This window comes from Centruroides sculpturatus, unplaced genomic scaffold (genome assembly GCF_000671375.1).
Source record: "Centruroides sculpturatus isolate CEXI.00-Female unplaced genomic scaffold, Cexi_2.0 scaffold432, whole genome shotgun sequence".
Taxonomy (NCBI): Eukaryota; Metazoa; Arthropoda; class Arachnida; order Scorpiones; family Buthidae; genus Centruroides; species Centruroides sculpturatus.
This window is the reverse complement of record NW_019384724.1, coordinates 333,803-351,702: the sequence shown is the minus strand read 5'-3', so window position 1 is coordinate 351,702 and position 17,900 is coordinate 333,803. Positions and strand designations below refer to the sequence as shown.

Here is a 17,900-nt window from a genome sequence, read left to right as displayed (position 1 = left end):
TTAATACAGAACTCTATCATTGTAACTGGATTATGCTTTTTCAATAGTTATATATAATTACAGTAGAACGTTGCCTTGCATAACGAGTAAAATAAGTTGTGAAAAATTGCCTCGCTTAACGAGTGACAAGGAGAGGGAAAGTCCTGTATTGCAGCGGTCCCCAACCCCCGGGCCGCGGACCGGTACTGGTCCGTGGATCAAATGGTACCGGGCCGTCCAAGGAACATTAAATTATTTCCATTTTATTTACTATTGTATTTCCTCGGATTTGTGCGACTTTTAATGGAGACAGAACAACGGAATAAACTGGACATAAGAAACACACTTCGGGTATCATTGTCTCCTATTACCCTCATATTAACCTATTAACCGTCTCGTTGCAAAGAAACAAACTCAGGATTCTCATTGATTTAGCGTACTAGTGAGTTAAAATTTTAAATCACATTATATTCATTTTTTGGTGTAACTGTATATTACTTTAAAGGCATTTTTAAATACAATTAAATTAAAATTATTAAATTAAATTAATCTAAAATATAAACAATCAACGTCCCCCTTCAGTGGGCCGCGGTAAAATTATCAAACGTTGGCCGGTCCGCGGCGATCGAAAGGTTGGGGACCGCTGCTGTATTGTGTGCATGTTCAGTCTGTGTTTATCACTCATTCTGCTAGCATCTTAGTGTTGCTTGTGTTCACACGTATTACATATAAACATCAACAACCATAGCCTGTTATATAATAAACACAAATTACCTAACTTCACTGCCTGTAACTGGCGTTTGTCTTCTCCAATACGAAGGACTTTGCAAACATTTTCGAACCATATAGGGAATTCCGTAGCGCCTGAAGAAGAACCACATTAGGTTCGAAAATGTTTGCAAAGTCCTTCGTATTGGAGAAGACGAACGCCAGTTACAGGCAGTGAAGTTAGGTAATTTATCAACTCCGGTGTTTTAATTTCTATATAGTTTATAATAAACACATCAAATGATATGCAAAATTCTTGGGCTATGTAAAGGCTATGATTAAATATTAGAAATTAATTAGACTAGAGGTAGGCAGTTATGCTGCCATCTCGTATTAAATTTAATGCAATCTCGTATTTATAATTACAGTATTAAATTTAATACAAGATGGAAGCATAACTTCCTACCTCTAGTCAAATTATTTAATTTCTAATATTTAATTATAGCCTGTACATAGCCCAAGAATTTGGCATATCATTTGGCATGTTTATCTGACATATTATCTGTGGTTTTTTTGTTTCTGCAAATCAAATTTGCATTCCAGGTTAGGTCATTTTGCACTAGAAGAAAAGATGATTCACACTCCTTAACAATGTATATTGTACAATTTTCTTTGAATAAACATTATACATAAAATATTTGAGTATTTTTTTTTGGCATGGAACACATTATCATATTTTACATTAATTTATATGAGAAAAATTGTTTCGCTTAATGATTGTTTTGCATTACAAGTAAGATTCTGGAACAAATTATGCTCATTAAGCGAGGTTCTATTGTAATTATATTTAGATATCCTGCCACAGTTTATATAATTTTGTTCTCAAAAGCAATGCAAAAATTTACATATCTGTTCTTTTAAGTGAGAAAAACTTTTCAGTGGATTTTTTTTAAAATATAGTTTACAGATTTAAGAAATTAACTGAAAGCATAATAAAAGACTTGTTGATGAATTTTTTCATTACTTCAAAATGAATATTGATACATATAGATAAATGATGACTCCTTTAAGCCACTGCAAACTAGTAAGTGTGGTTGTATGTGGAATGTATTGGGTTGTTCGGAAAGTAATTTAGTTTTTTTTTTAATCACCAGACGGATTAGTCGTATTTTTCCTGCCATTTTCATTCTAAACCATATTATCATTATATATTTTGACAGCTAGCATTTTAAGGCTTATTTGTAAAAAATTTTGTGGGATTTTGTGCAATTGTTTATTTTTTGTGTCCAATCAAATATGGAAGATCGAAAGCAACATTTTTGGCATATTTTGCTCTTTTATTACCAGAAAGGTAAGAATGCTGTTCAAGCGAGAAAAAAATTGTGTGACGTGTATGGAGAAGATGTATTGACAGAATGACAATGCCAAAACTGGTTTACGAAATTTCGTTTTGGCAATTTCAATATTGAAGATGCACCACGTTCTGAATGGCCAGTTGAAGCCAATGAAAACAAAATAAAGGTACTGATTGAAGCAAACTGCCGAATAACGACACGTGAAATCACTAAGAGATTACATTTGTCAAATTGAACCATTTATGATTACTTGAAACAAATTGATTTTGTTTCAAAGCTTGATATATGGGTTTTACATGTTCTTAAAGAGAGATGCTCTCTTTGGTGGGATTTTAAGAAAAGTTTTTTTTTTGGAGCTTTTACCAGACAATTTAACAATTGATTTGAAAGTGTACTGCCATCGAGTAAACAAATTGAGTAATATCATCAAACAGAAAAGGTGGCCAGAATTGATCAACAAAACAGGTATAGTGTTTTACTACAATAATGTCAAATTTCACACAAGTTTGGAACTGGTCAGAAACTGTTATAACTTATAGGATTTGCTATCACACCAACCATATTTGCCAGATCGAACACACTCAGATTATTACTTGTTCTGGTTTATACAAATTTTTTTTAACTGTAAGACATTTACTTGAAATGACAATGTCAAAAATCACTTGGATCAGTTTTTTGTAAGCAACAATCAAAACTTTTATGAATGTGAAATCATGCTACTACCAGAAATGATGGCAAAAAGTATTTGACCAAAATGGTTGATATATAATTCAATAAAATATTTATTTATTATAAAAATATTGTGTTTTTTTCCATGGAAAAAAAAAGAAATTATTTTCCGAACAACCCAATATATAAAGTAAAATAGTAGACAAATTTTTAATATCACAAGGTGTAGTAGTAGTATCTCCCTCTCAAATATAATATCACAAGGAGGTAACATCAGAGGTGATTTTTATGATCATGTGACTGTTTTTCTTTGTTGATCTGATGATGAGCTTTGATGTCATTCCTTGTGATATTACTCATGATGTAGTTTTAAAGAACCAAAGAGCATTTCATCTATTCTTTTATAATCAATATTATCACCTTTTTAAATATTCCAGGAAATGATTTAATATCGTAAAAATGTTTTCGATCGTCTTTTACGATCTTCATCAGTTAAATGATAAAGTAAAAAAAACCTACTAAAGGTGATAATTTTGATTAATTCTTTCTAGTTCCAGTACAAGTTAATATTTTTATTATCCTTCTATAAACTATTGCTTGGTAGTTTGTAAAATGGCAACAATCGGTGACAACAATTTGTTGGTGTTAGCTTCAGCTGCTTTCATTTGTTGCTTATTTGACAGAAATTTAATAAATAAATGAAAACATAAATGGGACTGGATAGAGAATGGACTTTCCATCTGATAAGTACTGTACTTGTACTATACATAACTTTTATAATTTTAATAAATTCAATGAAATAATTTATTATAAAAATAAACTTTAAAATTTTTTTAATGGGATCAATATTTTTTCCATTTAGATTAAAAAAATATAAATAAAAAAAATTTTCTTTTAAGTTTTTTTTTCCTGTATAGAAAGAGAGTGAAAATTTTTATTAATTTATATGTTTATGAAACAAAAAAAAGCACTTTTGGCATTTCACAAATATTTTACATTGTTAGAAAGAAGACAAAATGCATAAATTAAACATATAATCATAGTTTTTGATGTAATGCTGACAATTTCACAATTTTAGAATAAAAACTAGTTCAGTTTTTTTTATGTGCCCTCTAGAGAAGAATGTATAATCTCACTTAAACAAGCATACCACAGAGGTTGCCCACAGAGCTCTTCAATGATTCAATGATTTGATAAGAAGCATACCAAATCTGTGCAAGGCTGAAAATACATGTGTAATATCAAATTTTGTGCTGTTTTGACTCTTGATTTATGAAATATAAGTATATTGATTATGCTTAACTTTTGGACATTAGTGTATAAAAATGTTTTCTATAAGAATGTCTGCTGTATATATATTGTCATTTAGATTTAATATAATAAACCTTAATTAAAAAAAAATTCTTTGACTTAAAATTTACTTATGAAATATTTTCTACAGTACAAAAACATCATGAATGGAAAGAAGACTACAAATTTAGGAATTCCTCCTCGTTGGTTAAATTGTCCTCGGAAAGGCATCATAATTACAGGTATGGTATAAAATAAATTTATAACTTAATTGTAATGAATTACATGATAAATTAAACATTATATAAATATGTAATATTGATAGTTGAAATTACTAATATATTAAAAACTTTGATAATCAAATCTTATTACTAAATTAGTTCATTATTCTGTTGATTGCATATTGAATATATTCGATTAATATTTAATTCAATAAGAACTACAAAAAAAATATAGAGAATAGTAAAACATAGTGTTAAAAAATGTATTCAAAGTACTATTTAAAAAAATACTAACTAAACATGAAACTCTGCATTTTTAAAACTTAATGAAACATCAAGCACCTTCTATCACTGAGAAATGTTTATTTAACAAAACACTAACATTTTCAGTCTAATAGGATAAACATAAACATTTCTGAGCAATAGAAGGTGTTTGATGTTTCATTAAGTGTACTATATAAATATCACATTTTATGTGAATAACCAAACAAGTAAAACATTTTTACTTTATAATAAATATATATTTGCTTGCTTTAGAACTGTGTTTTGAATCTGTAATTCCTTATTTAATCTATATTAAATTTGTAATTGAATAAAGGATGTTGAATGGTCAAGTATTTTCTGAATAAACTATTTTACTTAGAAAAAGGAATGAATAAATATATAATTGAAGTGATTTTGGTAAATAATAAATTTTAAAAATGCAATTACATTAAAAAATGACAGTGATTTTCAAATGTGTCATACAATTTAAAGTTAAGTTATTGACCCTTCAAAAATATGTTAAGAGTTAAATGCTATTAAATGGTTAAAGCTATTAGTTAACTAATACATAAACTTTAATCATTTGGAATATATTTTATAATTATTGTATTAGAAAAATTAGATTATTATATTTTACAGGAAAATTTCTTCCTTTCAAAACTCCTTTAAATGAAGTTTATGACAATGAAGTGCCACTTGAAAACAGGTTTTCTCCTAGTATGTTGATATCTTCATTAAAGAGTTATAAGGTGTGATTATTCTGAATATCTAATTTTACATTATTCTTCAGTAAGATATGTATTTTAAAAATAGAAATTTATTAGAATAAACTTAAATATGTGTGTATACATACTTATGCTTATACACAGTTTTTTAAAATGAATGCTACCATTTTAAATTACTGTAATTATGTTAGTTATCATCTAAGAAGTATACAATTACAGTACATCAATTGATAGAGTAACTGTCTGAGATTCATCTACATCTGCATTCAATGTCTTATTGTCTACTACTTCTAGGAAGTGCTGTAAACAAAAGTGGAGACTCTGCAACAGAGAAAGCACTTCATGTTCTGCAGTGTGCAAAGTCAGAATCACTCATTATTGTGCAACGTGATCAGTGCCGTAATTAGCCATTTCTGTGCTCTGTGCAAGAATTTGCATTTAGGCCCCTTAATTAATTAGGTTTGGGAAAATAATAATAGAAATACGCTCCCTTCCAAGTGGGCCCTGTGCGGGTGCATCTATTGCACCTGCCTAGTTACGGCACTGAACATGATTATTCTGCAGGAGCTGTAGAATTGTGTCTGCTATGGTAGGAGTCACAATGGATATGCTGTAGCTTTTTCCAAATTCTTCCTATGCTCTAGTGAGCTCAGGAAGAATTTGGGTATCAGTCAGATGTGTGCCATGTGACATGAGCACATATTGAAAAATTGTAATGGACAAATGTGAAACTTGGGCAGTTTTTCAATGTTTTAAGATAATAATTAACATAATTACAATAATTTAAAATGGTACCGTAACATTCTTTTTGGAAAACCTTGTATATACAGACACATGCAAAAAACAAGCAATACTTATTAAGCTAATAATGTTTTATTTTTAAATTACTTATAATTTATAATAGTCAAACTTGTTTATAACAGAATCCCAAGGGACTGAACAACTCTTCTGTAGTAGACAGGTTTCCACTATATACAGGTTACCTACTATAGATATCCTTTGATTAATGCGATTAATAAATTTCTCAATGTTACCATGTATATCAGAGTTATGTTAATCAAATACAGTGGTACTTCAGTACTCAATCAAACAATCACCACTGGCTAGAACAAATTTTTGGTTAATAACAAATATTTTTATTTTAACTTCAATTTTTTTATTCATCTGTAAAAACATTGTCTAAGATAAAAATGAGTAACTAATTTAAAACAAACAAAACCTTACTGTTGCCTAATTTCATTCAACAAAATTATACTCAATTCAGTTTGTTTTCTCATAAGTGGAAAAAAAAACAAACTGCATGCGGAACGCAATCATTAGCATGTTTTACAACTACACTGGTGTGCAAAACTTAAGGATGAAAGTAACATTCACATGTTGTGTCACTGCCAAGTAACATAGCTCGATGAAACTTGGCCCATACATAGAAAGAACTGCTACAGTATAGTACAGAAGGTAACTGACAGAAATACGTAATGAGACAAACAGAAATGACACTTTTATTCAACGACAATAATTACACTAAAGTCACCGCGATTTCTGATGATCCTCTGGACATTACAAAAAGGTGGGACATGATTCTTAGTAGGGTGTGTGATCACCACAGACAGCAATGCACGCTCTGCAACGTGCTCCCATGCTTGCCACAAGGTTGGTAAGGAATTCCTTTGGTAGGACGTTCCACTCCTCCACCAGTGCAGTTGACAACTGCTGGATGGTCGTTGGTGCATGTGGACATGCTGCAATACGTCTCCCCAATGCACCCCACACATGCTCAATGGGATTTAAGTCGGGGGAACAGGCAGGCCAGTCCATTCACCGAATATTATCTTGCTCCAAGAGCTCCTCCACCTGCACTGTTTGATGCGGTCGAGCATTGTCATCCATAAAAATGAAGTCAGGGCCGAATGCACCTCCGAAAAGACACACATGGGAAAGGAGTACAGTGTCACAATAACATTGACCAGTGACAGTACCGCGTTAAAAAATTTGGAGGTCATTACGCCCATGCAACATTATGCTTCCCCACACCATAACACCTTGACCACCAAAATGATCATATTAGACAATGTTCCTGGGTGCATTATGTGTTCCCACCTTTTGCCATATGAGGGTACATCCAGAATCACTACTCAGACTGAACCTGCTCTCATCTGAGAAGAGCACACGACCCCACTCCTCATTGGACCAGTCCCTATGCTCTTGGCACCATCACAAACAGTGCCGCCAATGTGCTGGTGTCAATGGAATGCAACATACTGGTCGTCGTGCAAAGAGACCACCCCTATACAGTCACCATGCCACTGTGGAGCGTGAGATTGCGTGCCTTGCAGTCCTGTTAAATGTGATTGCATTTGCACCTGCTGATTGACATGGGTCCCTTATTGCTTGTTGCACAATGTAGCGGTCATCTGCTGCTGTAGTTGATCGTGGCCGACCACCTCCTCTCCTTTGGGCAGCAGTGCCTGTGGTTTGGAACACTCCCCATGCACATGAAACAATGCTGTGAGCAATACCAAACTCCTGGGCTACACTCATCACACTTCGTCCTTCTTCCAGTCTCCCAATGATTCTTCCCCGTGTGAAGTTATCCAAATGTTGTCTCTGGGACATGTTGTAATAAAGAACACTACCACAGTGCACTGTAACTGCTCACTGATTGACACACACTGTCTTTTACCATTTCTTCAACTGCCTCGTGTTGTGTGGCCAGCCGCATTTGGCACTATAGTCACACTGACCTGATGTCATGTGACGTCAAGCTTTCTGTGCACAACCGGGAGACCTCTGGGAAGATGCTCCTGCACTTTCATTCATTTCCATTAAGTTGTTCATAATTTCTGTTACTTTATCTATCCCGTCCTTAAGTTTTGCACACCAGTGTATTTCAAGTGGATGAAGTGTTTCAGCAATACGTGTCTGTGACACACTAAGATTTATTAATCTTTTTAATTATCTTGTTAAAGATTCGTTAATCTTTAACAATTTCTTCTTGCAATTTCTCTTCAACAGCTTTTGGGATCCCATATGTTTTGTATCCTTTAGTTCAAAATTTCATGAACAAAACTTTCGAAACCACATCTGACACATTTGCGGGCGATTGCAGAGACAGAGTTTACATTAAACGACGTTTATCAACAAACGGCCTATAGCCGTTGGCTGGCTGAACCGCAGTTTAAAATGTGTTGCAAAGACGACGATCGTCTATTTCTGACCGTTCTCTAAACGAACTTCGGCAAAACATTGGCTCTTACTTACTTCGCTATTACTCCCCTGTTTTAGGAGTCGTTCGGCCAATCAGGTTATTTCTTCGTGACGTCAGAAATGGTCGTCAGCTATATTCCGAAAGCTTAAGGCCGTCAAAATCATTGTTCGGCAATTAATGACAATCCTTTTCCATTTCGATATTTAATTTCGTCGCCAATACGATTTAAAATATGAACAAATCCATATTTAGAAAATTTATACCGAATTCGAAATTCGTCTTCGGAATAGATTTTTAAGGAATTATTTCGACATCTTATTACTGTCGAAATGAATAATTTTAAATATTTTATTATTAATATTGCATTTTTTTTAATATCTATAAACAGATTTCTGTAATTATTAAAATTGTCTCTTTTGTTTAACAGTACAATGACTCGGAAATGCATTAACGTTTTATAACCGACACGATACTCGAATTGTAAATAAATGCATCTGATTTAAATTAAATTGAAGTTTTAAGTCTTCACCCATTTGAATGTCGAAATTGGAACATTTAAAACAAATTTAAAGTATTTAATTTTGTTGTTTTTGCGCCGAGCAATTAATTAATGAATAATTTTGTCGATTCGTACCGTTTACAACATTTATCGAAGGAACGATATCTGTTTTTATCTAAACTTTTCCACGAACAAAGCTACCACTCGAATCGAAAAGCCCTCTAAACCTGCTGTCCAGTGAGTCTAGAAAGTAGGTCAAATAACTTGTTTCTAATCGCTGTCTACATTGTGGCGGGCGAGAAACGCCGTCTCTGCAATGAAATTTTTCTGAACAGCGGTCTACCCGATCTGTAAACCGCTGTCGGCCTCTAAACTTTGTCTCTGCAATCAGCCCTTGGAGTTTATAAGCATTGAGTATTTTTTACTGTTTGTATAGCGTGATAGCCTTTACAAAACTTAAAAAGTGTGCATAATATGCTCAATGTACATTTTATCTGCAGACATTTTGACTAGATTTTATTCAAATGAAATGTTGTGTAAAAAAAAAAGTTTGAAATAAGCATCAAAACAAAGAATACAATCTTACATCGGTAATAATGTGTTAAATTTCACAACTTATAATTACATCACATATTTATGTTAAGTAAAAACAGCTGTTAATAAAAATACACAAAAATTTTCCGTTTAAAATTACAATAAAATTACTGTAATTGTGAGGTTAGCTGATTGGGTGGAAAGTTTCATTACATTCGAGTGGTCAAAACAGTCATGTGGGCGTGGAAAGACTCACAGAGACAGGTTTACCATTTAAAACCGTTTAATAGATATATAAATTTTCTTACAACTATTCTTATAATGAGGCGTAATGCCTATCCAAAGGAGGGAAACAAGTCCATTCAAAAAGTCCAAATGTTCTGACGATTGTTTCATTTTTTCTGGCGAAGATGATGTGGAGAGTGACGGACCCGGGATGCACAGCACAACTTGTAGAGATGACCTCCGATGACTATGTGTACCTGGGCGAATCTTGACGGGACGGGATAGCGAAAACAAATCCTGGGATGTCGAACAAGTCTTCATTGTTGAATGACAGGAGCACAAAATACAGGAGAGGAACACTATGAACCAAGAACTTCCTGTCCTTGAAACACACAGTTTTATAGGTTTTTCCTTTAAAGCCATCTTTTCATTGGTCCTGACTCGTCACCTGGTGACAATTTGAAACCGATCGGAGGGCGTGGGAGAGGTCAGTTTTGCGACTAAATACAATTCCTCTCCAGCCATGTTTTCCTTGAATTTAGTCTTTTCAATTGTTTAAATAATTTACAAAAAAAAACTATCTTTGTTTAATTGAGATCTTTAATTTCTCGATTGATAGTCTCCATTCGGACCTCTACGTTGACTTCCTTCCGGGTCCTCACATAATACAGTAATCATATTTTGATATTCTATATTGGCTATTCTATATTGGGCTATGACTTTTTTATGATTTATACATGCTAGGCTTGTAAACTTCTTGTTAAATTTGTGTTAAATTGGATAAAGATACAAATTTTTTTGTTATATGGCCTGTGTTTCCTTTCCATTTCTGCATTAGGCAGGTTCTGCTATACACAGGTTAATTTACATTAATTTCGCAAAAAATTTAAGGGGCTGAAGAAATGTTCCATTAATCACAGATCTTTGCTATGTACATGTTCTGTTACAGACAGGTTTGACAGTATATATTTATATATAAGTTTATATCAGTAATAGGCAAAACATGTACAGATAATCCCTAACTTTTGAACACAGTACAATCTTAAAAATGTATGTAAATGTTGAATATCCAAAAGTTGAACAATACAGTTGCATATTCTAACTTTTCCCAGAGAGCTAAAAAGAAAAATTATGAAATCTTTTATTAACATATGAATATTTTAAATTTTTACAGTGAAAATGTTACAATGCATAAAACATCGTTTGAAACATTAAAATAATAAATTAAACAGAAAACAGGCAATAAAAATTAACTAATTCTGTAGTTACCAAAACTAAAACTGACAGAAAGCAACACTACACAATAGTTTGAATTTTATATGTATACAAACATCTCAAAAACAATGTATTAGTAATAAGCCAAACAACTACTGGATAAAATAGTTTGAAATTTGTTTGTCCAATGAAAATGTATGAAGATCCAAATTTGTCATAAATAAAGCTAGGGTATCTAAGCACTAAAAATCATTTTAAGTAATGATTTTTGTAACTATTTAAATGATTTTTAATGTTTGTTATGATTTTCTAGCCTTAGTTATAACTGTTATAAGTTAAGACATCTAGCTGTCCTAACCATAAGAAAACTGATTTACAAGCTAACAAAGTATTGTGTGTGAAAGACAAAGACGACCTGTACCAGTTCTTGTGTATGTATTGCCAGTGCTCTGTTTCAGCCTGAATGCATTGGTACACCATACTGGCAGATAACATGAAAAAGTATCCATAGCCACTACATAATACCAGCAGTTGCTCAGTAAAAACAATACTATATGTTCAGTCACCATATATATATGTACCAGCAGTGATTTTTTAGAAAAAAGCACTATGTATCACTGTTAAAATTCTGACAATTGTAACTTATTTCCATACTGGTTTGAAATTCTAACTTCTGTTTAGACAAGTTTTTTTTAATTCTACCTATTTCAGTGATTGATCAACTGTTACTGTCTTAACATAATGTTCACATTGTTGTCATGAATTGAAATTTGAAGAAAAAAGTAGTTCTGATCAAAAGTCTCCATAGACACAAATTCAAAAATGGACAGTTTTTGAGTTATTGAGCATCCAAGATGAAAAAAATAGCATAATTCATATGCAAGTTATAAGCACTGAATCTTTTTTGTTTCAAAATATAAAATGATATTTTTTCAAACATTATTGCTGTTCGGCACATTATTTGGATTTTCTTGTGGGGAAATCATTCATTATGCAATATATGTGAGCTTGATTCTTGTGATGTTTGGGTTGGTAACACATGAGTAGATACAACATGCTCCACTATGTAATGCTTGGGCATTCTTCTGACAAGAGATTCACTCCACTGAGACTGATAATTGAATGATAATGATTGAAAAGACACTCTGTTGGGATATTTTGTGGCCAGAAAAAATATGGGCATTTGCCAATATGAAAAATGAAACTTCAAGAAAACTAGTGTTTACTTTTGAATAAATGAGAACTAGTTTTCTTGAAGTTTCATTTTTTGTATTGGCAGATGCCCATATATTTTTTTAATATTAACATTATTAATATAAAAAATATTTTATATTATCTAATATCTCATCTGTCTGAAATAGAATAAAGAAAAAAGAAATGATAATTCTTTCAAATTAATATTAATTAATTTCCATAATTCTGAAGTATCTTGATATAGTTTACAGAAATTGTTTTCATTATTATATTTATGATGAAATAAAGCATTTTTTTCATTGCAAATGGCTTGAATAGACAGATGAAAATGCCGACAAACTAAACATGGCTATTCAAAGATGTGAAGGATTTTTAACAAATCTGTTAAGAATATGTACAAACTACAATAGATTTAATGCAGTTTGTACATATTCTCATATTTTCATCTATTGCAAAACATCAATAACATTTGAAAACATATCATTTTATATTTTGAAATTATATGATCTTTCTTCCTCAAACTGCATTAGTAAACTCCAGCCAGTGGATCAATGGATCAAGGTGTGATTACCTTAATGAAAAACCATTACAGATGGCATCTTGTCCAACATATGATTCATCAAATGGAAGATGAAAATAAATTGGCATTAATAAAATGAAATATTTTGTAATGACTGTGTTCAGTTTGAAACAACACTGAACCTACCACTATTAAAAATTGTTTCAAAAAAGCTTGTTTTTAAGTTTAAGTGTAAAGTACTATATTATTTTTCCGACTTTTCCAACGATTATTGACACAACTGTGTGCCGGAAATAGCGGTTCTGTAACGGGTACTTTACGCGGATTCACATTAGTGTGCCAGGCCTGGACTTTAAGTGGGCACCGAATTAAATAATGACAAAGTTAGTCAATAACAATCCAATATTTAATAAATATTCTGGTAATAACTATATACAAAATTTAGTAAAAATCAAATAACAATTTATGTAATGAAAATCAATAAGAATCAACCCGATATAAACTCAAATCAATCTATTTTCTAACTTAACTCTATTTCCCTTTGGAACTCGACAAAAATCAAAGACTTAACTTATGTACAATAATTCTTATAAATTAAAGGTCCTAATCATCACCTCAATATACTAGGAACCTTTTTCCTCAACTCAAGACTTTCTCTAATCTTCAATCCACAAATCGAATAACTTCAAAATTGCATTGGAACTACTTTATCCTATTGGACACCTCTCTCTCGTTTACTGCTACGAAGCTTACCATGCTCGTTGCTAACAGAAGCTCACCTCGACTATCTTCACTTGAGGTTCGGTCTTTATACTGTGAGGTGACATCACAATTCTGAGAGTGATCACTCCCCTCATTTACATACTTATTTGCTAACAAACTTTTTTCTGTTTGTCTGGCAGCCTATTTTCCGACAATACTCGCTAACCTTTTACATTATTCTTTTTGACAATTTTTGGGTTGTTTTATTCTTTTAAGGTTTAGCAAGTTTCCTAAGTTGTGCTTGTGGGGTCTCCCCCCTTTTTCTCGGTGCGGACTTACTTTTCTTCGCTCTGGAGCGCAAGTGTGCGTGAGTTTTAACTATGGCGCTTTTCTCTCGTCGGTGAGTTTGTTTCTCTTCTATTTTTAAGTTTCTAAGGTGAATGGTGAGGAAATCTTTGTCCTAACAAAACATAAGCCCCAAACAAAAATAGAATAAAAGCAAAAATAAAAGTAACTAAAAATAACGCTCAGACTTGGTTCCTTACACCCCTTCCCCTTTAGATTAAAGAGAAATTTATTTCTCTTTCATTTAAAGCCAAAATCTCCAACTCTATCTCTTCTAAAGGAGTGCACCTTATATACAATTGCTGCCAGGTTTACAAATTACTACATCCCTTACAATGACTGACATAAGCAGGAGTGACTCGTTGCTTAATAAATTTATTTTACATTTTACTTAGTTATACAATTTGGGGAAAATGTTGACATACATCACATGCGTGTTCCAAGGTTTGTTACTATTTTCACTCTTTTGTATGGCGTGAACAGGGGTGAATCGTTAATACATTAGGGCCACTCATCCAAGCATCAAATGCTTCTTTCTTTCTTTATATAATTTCTTATATAACATGTTTTATTGAGTAATTTAAAGAATTTTCTTTTTTATTCTTTTGATTGTAGTTTTTTTTTACACCTTACACAAAATTTAACTTAAATGAATATATATATGTTCTAAACTCTCAATTTAATTTTTTGTCAGAAATTTTGAAATTTGTCAGAAAGTTTATTAATCCTAAATAAATAACATACTAATTAACAAACTATTGAGAATTTGATGTCCTGAAATTCACTAATTAGGACTTTATCTGTATTATTTTCCATAAAATTAAAATTAATTCAACACTTAGTTTTAGTCTAAAAGTAATATATTATTCCATTGTAAAATAAGTTTGTTAATAGGAAATGTAAATTTTATTACAGTGCAATATTTTTAATTATGCTTGTTAGTTTCAAATATTTTTGCAGTTTTCTTTTGTATAATCACATCTGGTTTTTGTTGTATTTAATGATTTTATTAATATATTTCTACTTTTCTGGCTCTGTGCTCTTTCTCTATTTTCAGGGAGGCTTGTATATTGGGGATTGATGTTATTAAATTTTGGTGGTTAAAGATCAACAGGGTATGGAGATAAAGAGGACCATGTGTTATATTACAAGTAGGGTCGGACTTAATGAAGTTTACTCATTATTAGCTTTTACAATTTTTATATCCCTACCCTCAAAATTAAGCTTTTTGCCATTTTATTATAATTAAAAATATAAAAAGGTTTTTAAATAAAATATCATTACAGATGACATTGCTAAAATTTTAAATGTTGTTAGGAAAGTTAAGCAACTCATTGCTGGATTTTTTATTAGGAATTAATTGGTTATAATAAATAACTTATTTAATAAAAAAGCCAGCAATGAGTTGCATAGCTTTTCCAGCAAAAATATTTATGTTTAAGAAGTACTAAGATACATTTAGTGCAAAGTTAAAACATGTGAGTGGTGCCATCTGTTATGAGATTTTATTTTAAAAAATTTATTATTATTATTAATCATTATAAAAAGGCAAAAGGTTTAATTTTGATGATANTTTGCTCTAAAGTTAATTCAGGGTCATGTTAGCAATAAACAATTGTGTAGGATATATTTAATATACACTTCACTCCTTACTGAACTTTAAACTGGATTCAGGTGCATAAATACTAGACCAACAATGTTTGATGTATATTATTTATTATGAGATTTAATTTTAAAAAATTTATTATTATTATTAATCATTATAAAAAGGCAAAAGGTTTAATTTTGATGATAGAGATGAGTTTCTTTAAAAAAATTGTAAATGCCAATAACAAGTAAAATTTTCATTAAATTTGATCACACTTAAGATATGACATATAACTGCCCTTTTATTTCCCTACTTTTTCAACCTTTATCCATTGAAATTTAATAGTATCAGTGCCCCTTATATGCAAGTTACCATGTCAAGTTTCGTTTCTTAATCTTTACCCCATCCTAAGATATTAAACAAAACTGATGCAAACACAACACACATAGTATCAGTTTTTTGACTTCTTGGGTTGTGAGTGATCTCAAAACATTGAGATTTGTAAAAAGCCCAGAGGATCGAATGTGACGTGATCACAGTATTATGTTATAACAGCTAGGAAAGTAAAGTTGAATTTTTTGTTTGTTTTTAAGTATTTAAAATAACTTCAAATTATATTTACAGGTTAAAATGGGACTTTGGATTGATTTAACAAACACAACTAGATTCTATGATAAAAGCAGTGTCGAAGAAGCAGATATAAAATATTTAAAACTTCAGTGTCGTGGGTAGGTTCTTTGTAAAGTGTTTAAAGCATGCATTATTTAAATAAAACATTTTTTATACTTATTAAAATTAATTGTAATTATGATGTTTATTTGAAGAAATCATATTCTATTTCAAATTTGATATTATGTAGCATATATTTTTTTTAATCCTAAAACATATATAAGATGGATATTAAATTTACAAATTTTAAAAATAATAAAGACAGAAAATTAATATAAATGTGAAATTTGTTGTGTTTTAACAAATAATAATAATTATTATAGTGTTGTTATTGAGAGGATTGTAATAGGAACTTTAATAGCGGACTGCATGCCATTACAGTAGACCCCCCTATAACGCTTAGATACGTTCCACGTTATTCGAATTTTACGTTGTAGGAATCATTAAATACATGAGCCAATCGCAGCCCGACACGTGTGAAGTTTACGGACTAAGGCTGTTTGAAAGGTTTTCTTCTATAAAATTAACCGATTCTAGACTAATTCCACTCAACATTTCCAAAACACGTATAATTTTTTGGGAATAATCCGTATAAACTATGCTATAAACAAAAAATTGTAGGATTACTTACCGAGTGTGCACCGTTCGACTACGCCGTTGCTCAAGCTTGTTTTCGTCGCGGAACAGCGCACGAAACGGCGGCCGCGATTTCTGATAACGAATTTTTCGCAGAAAAATAACTTGACCTTTGGAGACATCATTAATATAAATAATTTTTATGGCCGTTGAATAAGAAGTGTTTCTTTCACAAGAAATGTATAAAATTAGTGCTGTATTAGACTTACGGTACCTAATTTACATACTGTACAGACGATAATAAACTCAACTTACTAGCCTAAAATCTCCGTAGCGTGTTGCCAGGCGGCAGAAAGCATATATATAATTATAATAAAGTTACAATAAATTAAGTTAATATATAATTATATATACAGTACCTAATTTATATATAATTAATATATAATTATATGTACAGTACCTAATTTATATATAATTTATATATAATACTAAACAGACGATAGCAAACTCAATTTAGCCGCTCCGTAGCGTGGCGCAGGGGCGGAGGAAAGTAGTTCGGCTGCTCATCCACTATTGGTCCAGATTCTATCAATCTTGTCGCGACATGAGTCGGCGACGACGTTTTAGGAGTTTCTTTATACGAATATTGCTACAATTTTTTCACTACGTTATAGGAATTTCTGTTATAGGAACCCACATTATAGGGGGGTCGACTGTATACTGTATGTTAATTGAATATTGTATTTGTGCTTCCATAGTTGTTCATTAAGTACATTATTGAATCATTTTCTGATTGAAACTTAAATCACTGCTAAGTTTTTTATATGCTTTCTTTATATTTATTTCCCTTCTTGATTAATCATTATACAGTAGAGTCCCCCAAACTTGACTAATGTAGATTTAGGTGATGAGTTTTACAACATAGTGATGATGCAAGTCTAATAGCAGGATTTTTTAAAGGTCTTATATATGCAAATTCGGATATGTACTAATTACATATGAAAAGTGGTCATTTCTACTTATAGTTAAATTTTTAATTTAAAACAAAGTATTGGCTATTCAGTGGCTACTTTTGAGTTAGTGACATTCATGTTGTGGCATTTTGCAGTGGCACTTTGGAAAAATGATTATATTTTTGTTAACACATGGAATTCATGCTATTATCAAGTGTCAACAGAGAAGAATAACTTATTTGATCCTAGTGTTATAGAGGTAAAAATTAGATTACATGTATTTTTTTTTTTTTTTTGAACAAGGCAATGGATTTTATGGAATGTCAAGTTATTGAGAGTCGAGTTTCCGGAACTCTACTGTAATTGCTTTTTTTGTTGGAGAAACTGCAAAATATCTTATGCACTTGATTAGAGCCACAGGTTTAAATTACCTCAAAAACTCAAATAAACCTGTGTCCCTGTCA

General features: G+C 31.4%; 1 protein-coding gene across 1 annotated transcript in view; it reads left to right on the top strand.

Annotated features, from left to right (window-relative positions):
- The window catches only part of LOC111628091 (mRNA-capping enzyme-like), a gene marked incomplete at its 3' end in the record, with an annotated part of 85,622 nt that overhangs the window by 1,624 nt on the left and 66,098 nt on the right, over positions 1-17,900 (top strand). Inside the window, exons 2-4 of the mRNA XM_023371811.1 lie at positions 4,153-4,243; positions 5,126-5,235; positions 15,863-15,966. Coding sequence (XP_023227579.1) covers positions 4,165-4,243; positions 5,126-5,235; positions 15,863-15,966 — 293 coding nt within the window. The remainder of the gene's footprint in view (positions 1-4,152; positions 4,244-5,125; positions 5,236-15,862; positions 15,967-17,900) is intronic.